At 38.1% G+C, this 10201-nt stretch overlaps 1 protein-coding gene across 1 annotated transcript in view; it reads right to left on the bottom strand.

Moving 5' to 3' along the window:
• Nucleotides 1-6190, bottom strand: part of TCP11L2 (t-complex 11 like 2) — a 9285-nt gene extending 3095 nt beyond the window's left edge. The window contains exons 1-6 of the mRNA XM_010173658.2: nt 6028-6190; nt 4621-4756; nt 3543-3663; nt 2623-2843; nt 1542-1678; nt 334-521 (exon numbers count right to left, since the gene is read on the bottom strand). Coding sequence (XP_010171960.1) covers nt 334-521; nt 1542-1678; nt 2623-2843; nt 3543-3663; nt 4621-4756; nt 6028-6163 — 939 coding nt within the window. The 5' untranslated portion in view covers nt 6164-6190. The remainder of the gene's footprint in view (nt 1-333; nt 522-1541; nt 1679-2622; nt 2844-3542; nt 3664-4620; nt 4757-6027) is intronic.
• Between the last annotated feature and the right edge of the window lie 4011 nt (nt 6191-10201).

Genomic DNA, 10201 nt, shown 5'->3' on the forward strand with positions numbered 1-10201 from the left:
GTTAGGAAAACAAGATGCTACAGTCAGTTCTCTCAAAGATTCAGAAAGCCAAGTGCTGTTAGTACAAGGCCCAGCCTTTGACCATGGCCAAGAATGCTCTTAGGGTGCAGCTGGTGAGCTATGACTGGAGAGAGGGAACACTTGTATATTGTTCTTTTCTGGTTGTTGACTTGCCCATTCAGACTAGACTAGCACATACTCTCCAAATCCACTATTCAGAGATTTAATAAGTGCAATAGAATACTTCACCTATTGTCACCAACAGCAGGATTATTATACCACCCCACTGTTTTCACGTAGCTAGAAATCTGAAGACACAAATACACTTCTTACCTCTGGAAGAGTTTTGCGATAATCCCATTGTAACAGTTTCAAGTAGCCATTATTTAGCACCAGTGTAGGACTAATAATTGGTTTAGAACTACTATCAGCACCAGAGGGTGATGAGGATTCATCAGAAACAGATGACAATTCATCTTCTATTGATTCCTTTATCCATTCTGTTGTGAGATCCAGGGCACCTAAGCATTGCAAATCAGCACAGGTTTACTGCATGTTTTCATCAAAATAAGCAGTAGCTTGAAGAAAACAGCTGTATACATAAACAAGAGTATTGAACTTCTGAAGACTAAACATAGTGGACAACTGAGTCTTCACACAAATTCTCTCCCTCACTGTTTATCTTCCATGGGCCACCTTAATATTCTAGCTAGCTTGTACAAACCCAAGAACAAATTGTTAGACTACAGCCAAGATTTTTGTGTCAAAAAAAGCCTCAAAGTCTAAGTTCCCAATGTATTTTTTTCCCATTTTTCAAGGGGCTCACTTAATAGTGGAGGTATGGGACTGGAAAGCAGAGGTGAAGGGAGATAAACTCTATTAACAGTAAATGAAATGCTTTTAAATAGTTCTTTCCCAGGCTGCATATATAAACACTGCAGGCCATATCAGTGGCTCAGGGTTCCCATTTCAGAAGCCCCTGCTCCAGATGTCAGTAAGTCTACTTTTTCCTCTTGGAAAATACATTTTCCTGAAGACTGTTTATCTGTATTACACAACCCGTAATAGTGGATCAAGTTGACTTTGCATTGCCTAAGAAGTTTTCCTCAAAGCCTGCCTTTTGTTCATTAAAAACTGACCCCGTCCCTTCCAACTTTCAGGCACACTAACTGGTTTTACATGTTTATTTCAGAATGACAACAGATTTGCTGTGTACAAAAAAAATAGTCTCACCTTTACGTATGTACAGCTTCTGCCTCCAGACAGCAAGAACCACTGTTTGTTTTTCAGATACCAACCAATTTAGCAAGTACAAATTTGTCTGAAAGTACCTCAGATTATAGTTAAACATACTTTCTAGCACGTTAAGCAATTGCCCATTGGTAGCTTGCAGGATTTTTGAGTTAGTTAGATCCAGACAAGAAACAGGAAGCTTTCCTCCAAATTAACTGTAATTGATAGATTTTTTTATTTTTATATCGTGTTTTTAAACATCTTTTTTTTTAAAGCAAGGTTTAAATTAAATATAGCCTGATACCTACTTGGTGTTTCATCAAGAATTTCCTGGAATTTTGTTCTTTCGTAGTCAACCAAGTTACGCTGAAGGTATGGCCTAAGGTTTTGAATTGTGTAATTAGCCATATCCATTTTCATCAGGTCCAAAACACGGAATATTTGCCTGAAAGGAGGAGTTTAAAATTTGACAATTACAATAGTCTATTGGTTTTAAACAGCACACATGAGGAACACCTACATTAGCACATTAATTTCAGTCCTGGGAGAAGTAAACTTTCATTGGTAATTCAGTGTAATAGGTACCTGCAGGATACTTGAAGGAGTATCGTGTATAAGGCCTGGCGTAAAGTTACAGAAAACAGGGCAAATATGTATAATCACTAAATGCTACAACCCATAAAAGAAAGAGAAGGGTTTTCAAGAACTATATCAACTAGTACATTTCAGCACAAATTAACAGGTTTTAATTCAGTCACTCTAATAGCACCAAGAGAAACCATCCTTCTGACCCTGTTGCTTTGGTCCCTGTATATGATCCAAGTTACAATAGAACAGAAGAGAAACAACTACCATTTACATTTCATTTTTCTGAAGAGTCATAAACTGCTTTCTGCCCTTTTATACAAATGCTTTACTCAAGTTCAGGTAATAAGATCTTTACTAAAGAGATTTTTAAATCCAAAGTTTGGCCTCCTAAAAGAAGCATGCAATAAACAGTTGAAGAAGGAACAGTAAAAGTGTGCTGCTTAAATTTTATAAGGATTAACAAGACTGGAAAAAAAAAAAAAAGCAATCTCCAAAACAGATTATTGCAAAAGTGCTTTTTTTGTTGTTCAGTGGCTTAGATATTCAGAGCTGGTAATGTCTGATCTAGGTATTCTACCCATTTCATTACAAAGTAAGATACACACAATACTCTGGTCAGTGTGTCACAGCTCCTCCTCTTTAATGATTTAGTATAAAAATAAGTTTTCCTATAGTTTGAAAACAGGTTTTGTAAACTGACACAATTTAAGACTTTTTAAGCCTTTACCCCTCTCTTCCATTGCCCAATACTCTTTCAGAGAAATTTTTCCTCTAAAAATACAAAACCACCTGAATACCAACCTCAGTAATTCTACTATGTTGTCAGTTGCTTTTAACTGTTTTATATCGTTGTCTCTTACTGGAGCACATAACTTTCCCATAGTGTTGATTATATAGTTAGCTAGCCCATGAATATCAACAGCATTATGTTCAGCCTGCTGTCTTATAAGATCTGTATCTAGAACTTCACAAATTTGATTTCGAATCCTGTTTGCTCCAGGAGTCAGGAAGGAAAGAAGAATCTAAAGTAGGAGGAAAAAAAAAAGGAAAACCTTATCAATAAAAACCAAACCATGTGCAAATACACTGAAGTAAGGTTTTAATATTAATGTAAAGTGTTTTTAGCTGACTGACTATAACAAGACACATTAAGACTGAACATGACCTAAGGTAGCAGGAAAAAAGGACTATTAAATTCTGCAAAAATGCTCTAAGACAGTAAACCAGAAAGCACATCAACAATGAGACTTCTTCAAAAACCGTGAGGCTGCCCTGTAAAACAAACATTTACTAACTTAAAATTTTGAAAGATTCTGTATTGTGTCCAGATTTAAGGTTTGCATGCTCCCTTGTGCAATGATCATAAACAATACAGTCTATTTAAGTAGAAGCAGTCAGGTTTATACTCCTGTCCATGCCCATAGTATGTTGTTGGAAAGAGGTTAATAGAGATGAAGCTTTGAGAAAAGAGCTGACTTGCAAGTAACCATCATGCAATAAAAGCTGAGTGGACATGCCACTGTGTGTTTGTGGCCATATTCATGGTTAATAAAAATATACTATAAACACCTATTTGCAGTTCTGAATACTCATGGTTTCATCTTAAAAGAAAGAACCTGAAGGTGTCAGCTTGACTGAGTTAACAGACTATTCAGTGAAGTAAGAGACATAGACTTAAGCTGACAAAACAATACTGAGGAGCAGGAGGGGAAGAACATTACCTCCTTAATTTCCTCAAAGAGCTTGATAGCATGTTCATATTCTGGAGGATCTTCATTCAGTTCTGATTCCAGATGATCCCAAAATGCTTTGTGTACAATTTGTTTCACTGTGCCTGCAAAGCTGTGGAGTAAGTCAATTAGATAAAGAAAAGACTCCCAACTAGCTTTCACCTTTGGTAAAGGTGTTTTAGATTAGCCTAATCACTCACTGGGAAACACACACCACCTCAACAGCTGTCGTGCCCTGCAACCATATCTTTCTTGGGCTGTGGATCATCAGTTCCCAAAATGCAGTCTAGACTGACAAGTCTTTCCTAAAACACCTGTATTTTATGAAGTGGTGCTCGCAATTCAGATGTAGGTAAAGAGATATTACCTTTCCTTTTTCTTTATCAAATTTGTATTCATTGTCCTAACCTGGTATGTCATGTACTAAGGCTTTCTCAAAGAACTGTTTTGTCATATAACCAATTATGAGTTTAAGGGACTTATACAATTAAAAACCTGGTTTTTATGTACATTTTCTTAAAGTGAAGACCAGGGTAATTTTTAAGTCAGATATGTCTGTAAGCAAGAACAGTTTAGCTACCTACATTAGGGAGGTTACTTCTCACTTCCTCTGGATCTCCAGGTATTTTCGCATTGCTTCTGGGGCTAATATTAGAGCTATCTTCACAATTCACTCTATCTTCACACCACTACTGCACCAACCAGCTACTAGATACAACTGCACAGAAGGCCACCGTTTCATCTTTTCCACAGGGCTTAGAACTGCACAGAACAGGCTCATCTCCACTACGGGCTTTCATACTGCATTAGCCTCTTATCTTCCACATGACATTAAAGACAGAAAAATATGCTCCAAGACAGTGTTATCAACTCAGCTGGACTGCAACGCTTGTTCCAAGAAAGACAGCTCTGACAGTGACTCCTGGAGGTCCAAGATAAAATCTGCAGCCTTTCAAGGTGTTTTGGTTTGTTTGGGTTTTTTGTTTTGGTGGGTCTTTTTTTTCTGCTCCATTCCTTTCTCCTCTCTTCCCAACCCCAGTGCTGCTTTTTGCAAAATTCAGGCTCTTACCTGTTCTGTGGTAAGTCTTCCTGCTTTATGCAAAAATTTGCATTTACAGCAATTTCATGAGCTAGAGTCAAGTTTGTCAAATTTCTTGCAGCTGCCATCAGTTCATCAAATGTAATGATCTTGGGAGGGCTTGCTGCTGGAACAAACAAGATTTATTCAAGCCAAGTATCTATAGTTGATAAGTACGACTGGAAATATTAAAATGTAGAAAATTCTACTGCTTGCTAATTGGACTCTAGTACTCTAGAAGAAACAATTTAGGACTACCAGGTCTTTATATCTTCTCAAAACACTAACTCAGGAAACTCCCAGCTTATCAGGGGGGTGTGTGTGGATAATACCACACAAGCCTCACAACACTTTGAAGAGTAATTTCATGTTTATGCATCTTAACTAAGGCATCTTTTTCTCATTTAAAACAGGATCTTGCATTCCACAGATTTCCTACTGACTGTTCTGTAAAATCCACCAGACCAAAAGCACGGTCAATAACAGACACCAGATGTCTATTATAATTCTGAGCACACAATAGCTATACTGTGGTTTCATTGCCTGTAGAGAAGGTTCTGAAGTTGGTGACTTGAGAACTCCTCACTTATGTTCCATAGCAGATGCATCATAAGTTACACTCCCTTTTTACAAAAGGGTATTAACAACATAACAGAACCTGTTCACTGGAAAGCAAGAGTAAATTAGTCCTAAAGTCTCTCAACCCCAAAACTCTGTCAGTTAATTTAGTATTTGGAATTAAACCTTTGAAGACTGGTAATAAAGAAGGACAAAAAGCCAGCTGCCAACTGCAGTTCCACTAACAAGCTTCTGATGTACAGCTTCATTTACATAGACACTGAAAAGTATGCATGGTCTGAGAATGCTTACAGACATGAACATAAAGCACACCTTCACCATTATTACTCAAAATACCTTCCTTGTGCAAATGTGTGTTTTCTGTTTGATCCTAGTACTTATGAAAGAAAAAAGAGCGAATTTGAGACGAATTTCACGTAACTTCATGTACTATTATAAACCTCTAAGTTACAGATTTAATTTTTTAGTGTACAGAACAAACAGAAGAAACCCACCCTTTGCACAAAGCTGTACCTGGCTGAGTAGGAGACTACTACCAAGGTCAAGATTAGCTCAAGATTAGGACATCCACAGTGGCACACTTTTCTTACACTTTCTGAAGGGAAGGAGTGCACAGGGAGACCCCCATGGATACAGCTGCTGGTGGTGTTCCACACACGAGACGCACTGCTTCACAGCAGAGAGAAAGCCATGCCTTTCTCTTAATACTCTTAAACAGAGAGTCAGAATCCCAGGCTCTACCCACGACAGCAAAGAGAAATGAGATAAGTTAGCCTTATCTATCTGCGCACAATGCAAGCAGGGTTGAAATATGCTTACATGCTGGGGAGCTGGGTTTGCTTGAGGAATCGCTGGTAAAGCTCTGTCTTGAGTATTCAGAGTCGCTAGAAGAAACTGTGCTTTCAGAGAGGCGGGAAGAATCTGAATCACTGTTCTGGTCATCATTGAGAGGCATTCTGATGCACTTTAGCTGCTACAGTAAACAAGATCTAGAAAGACAAAAATACACTTCCCATAAAACCAGCACTTATTTTTTTTTTGTTTGTTTCTTTCTCAAAAGTCAGATAATGATCATTATATTGTGAATGAAGAACAAGTAGTTGCCTTTCTTAAAAAGGTCTTACAGAAAGGATCTGGCTTGACATGCAGAATCGTACAGTTATTAACAAATTACACCTGTTCTGCAAAAAAGTTTTGTACCTTCTGCTTTTTCATACCTTAATAATTGTGTTAGAGACAGTCTGTAAATTGGTTATATTTAAAAGACCACTCCACAGTAACCCCTGAAGTTGCTTGTTGTCAGAATCTTGGAAGGTCTCAACATCTCATGAGGTTACCATCCCCCACGTGACCTCACCAACAAGTGAGGTTTAGCAATTAGCTTCCTCCCACAAATGGACTGCATGAGTGTAACAGCTCTGAAGCAAACACCAAAGTTGCTGGGGGAGAATAGGCAAATAATTCAGAATACTACACTTCTGACAGGCTGAAAGTAGCTGAAAGTCTGGCCTGCTACTTTAGGTGGGACTTTACTCAGAATCAGATAAACAATGGCATAGACCCCCAAAAATATTCCTCCTAGGGGTCAGGGTGGATGTTTTTTTCTGGTTTAAGTCAAACAAGCCTCTAACATTACACGCAGCATACATGACAACTAACACTGAGAAGTATCATGCTTCATAGTGCTTCTGTCTACATAAAGAAACTGCCTCCCAGGCAGATAATCTACAACTGCAGAGAATTTGGACAGCTGCATAGTGTGATAGAGATGATTAATAGTTGCATGACAGGAAGTGAAAAATATGTTTGTAATCATATTAAAATGAGAAACTGGAAGCCAGCTATAATTACTACCAAAGGAATTTGGCCCAGATACCAAAAGCAGCTGTCCATCTTTGATTACGGTCACGAAGCATTCTGTAGTAGACTTTAAGAGACACAACCAACTATGCTTTCCACCAGCAAGTTTATGCAATACAACTTCATTTATGATTAAACTGCATCAACTTCAGCAAGCAAGGAATACTGTATTTTGCAACTATTCAACTTGGAAGAAGACACTTTTGGCAGCAAAAGGATGATCTTTGTGTGCACTTATGCAAATCAACATATTGTGGGGTCAAGAAATGGGCAAAAGGGAGTAAGAAGAAAGATTTCTTTACACTGGCACCTAGTTACATCTTAGAGCACTTGATTTTTTAGACACCAGTTCATCCTGAACAGGCCTTTATAACTTGATGAGGTATTACTCTGATGAATAGTCCCCTGTTAATTGAGATTATTAACTTCTTTTAAGTGTATGTTTACTCCTCCTCCTCTCCCATTTGAGTGCCTTATTTATGTAATGTTTTATGCTGGTTTTTGTGAAAAGAATTAATCACATCAGCAAGAACACAGCTGACAGTTTATTACCTTACAGGATAAAGCAGTAAGAGAGACTTCTGATCAGGCCACAAGTCATGGGTTCAAGACTTAACAGCATTAGCTGCTATCCTTAACATCGTAACTCTTTTATTGGAACAGCAATTTTATAATTTCTAGCAAGCAACTGAAAACAAGCAGACATTTACAACAGTATTGACTAAACAAGACTGAAAGCTGCAAGAGAACCTACAAAACCAAAAGGCCGAGATATTTTTGACTTGGAAATTGTGTATGTTTAAGTTACAATTAGAAATGAGTCACTAGTTAATGTTACACAAGAAACTACAACTATTTCTTCAATTAAGGTAAGCGTTACAGATCTCAAAGCTAGCACTGACTACAAACTAGTTTTGACAAGTAACCCAACTTCAGAACGTGCTCCAGGTTCTTGATGTGGAACCGCTCACTTAAATTCAGCAATCCTACAGATCCTGCAAAGCTTATATTACCCTGCTGCTATTGCTTCTGGATCAGCATCAGAACACAGGTTTTAATCATATATAAATCCCCCTTATTTATATAAAAATAACTAACCTCCAAAGCCTTAATGTTGCATGTGGTCCATCGAAATAATTGGTTAATGTTGTTAGGAGTGTACTGGCCCAAAAAGTCCTGTAAATCAGTCGCCTAGTATGAACACTTCAAGATGTGTCTGCTGCTCCAGTCTAGGTGTTAAGAATATGGGAGAAATTAAATGACCATTAAAAACCTCAAAATTCTCACACGATTTACACATCATCATTTCAAGAACTTCCTTTTAACTGTATGATAATTCTAATAAACATTCAAATTTGTAAATATTCAGATTTGCAAGGTGCTTCTGATACAGCCACGGAGGCAAGTCATCATTGCCATTTTCTACCCCAATCTTGATTCTCAAGAAGACCAAATCCTTAAGGTAGAAAATAAAATTCTATATACATTAAGTCTTTACATACTAGTCTCAAAGGATCTTCTGGCAAACACTTGCATTTCAAAGAGGCCCATGACATATTCTGATGTACTGAGACCATACCTGTTCCTACAACAGGTGCACACATGCAGATAGCAGAGCTGTCAGTGGAACACTTCAGGAGGCTTCAGAGTTTCAACAATACAACAGGAGGTGACACATTGAAAAAATATTGCAATCTTTGCCACAGTAAATATATTTCCTAGTAGGATGCCTCAAAGAGAATGGTAAGGACAAATGGGTGTATTCTACAGATTCAGAACATTATTGCTAAATTCCAAGTTTAAAAGATAAACAAGCCAGCAAGCACATCAAAGCAAACACACCCGAATACACAAGCAGAATGTGGACACGCCACCTACAGTTAGGGAAAAGTACATTCACTGAGCGTATCAAAGGGAAGTACAAAACAAAAAAGGTATTTATAATTAGTTACAAACAATAGAGAACCAAGTTACGTAGTCCTTTCTTTATAGCATACACTGGAAAGAGCTGCTTTTCCCTATGCTTTATTAGACAGCATAGAGCTTCTCAAAGTACTAAGTTCACATTAAATTTTAGGTTTAGATTAATATAATTCCAAAGTAAAAATATTTCAGAAAGCCTTTTAGCCTTTCAAAAATCTCTTTGTAACTCATCATCTTGAATAGACAATACCATAATCTTATTTTTTGGTTTGTTCATCAGGCATTACATATTAGGCTGTTGTTTTAATACATAGCTTAACATCCTACCTATTCTATTAAAGGGTCAGCCAGTGGTTACAAACTGCTTTACTCTTCCTGCATAAAAACCAACTGATGTTTACTTTTGTATTAGGTTGGATACCTTCACAGTGGGCTTCATTACACTGTTTCCTTTCTTTCAATCAGTACTGGTTTGCAGGGTTGTTTTTTTTTACAGATAAACTGGGAGACCAAGCTAAAAATATTTTCTAAATGTACAAAACCCAAGATTCCGGTTAATTTAACAAGGAAGAAACTAAATTATCATGGTTTCTGCTGCTATTTAGACAGTTTTGGATTATTCTTTTTAGTAAAGATGCAATGAATACAACACTGTAAATGCCTAAAGGTGTCTTGCTCTTATAGGGTCACATCACTCAACTCAATTGTTCACTTAGAACTGATGAGGGCTGCAAGATTAGATTAGTTTTAGAAAACACAAGCACGCTTTTTATTCCTGACAGCTTCCTTTAGAAGTTATTTTATGAAGCACTTGGGGGGGGGGGGGGGGAAGACAGTTTGGAAGTGGTTTTTTTTTTAATCTAGATATTACCTTCAGGACAAGTTTTTCCAACAGCCCTGCTTAGTTCAAGCAAGACCCTCCAGCCACGCACATTTTGCAGGTGCTCTGTCCCGTTTTACCACCGTACATCTCTTAGCTCTGTTCATCCTGCCGGGCTCACGTCTCACTATCCCCAAGCTGGCACCGACAGAATCTCGCTGTGGCTCTTCCTTTTCGCGGGCTGCCGCTCCGCCAGCGCTCACAGCACAGGGGCAGAAAAGCGCCTTTGTTAAGGGCTCCGGCATCTCCTCACGCCTCGTTCTCGACAGATTAGAGCCGGCGCTCCGCTCCTGCAGCTTTGCAGTGCCGCAGCTCTTCCCTTTACACATA

The sequence above is a fragment of the Antrostomus carolinensis genome, unplaced genomic scaffold, assembly GCF_000700745.2.
Source record: "Antrostomus carolinensis isolate BGI_N321 unplaced genomic scaffold, ASM70074v2 scaffold31318, whole genome shotgun sequence".
NCBI classification, from domain to species: domain Eukaryota; kingdom Metazoa; phylum Chordata; class Aves; order Caprimulgiformes; family Caprimulgidae; genus Antrostomus; species Antrostomus carolinensis.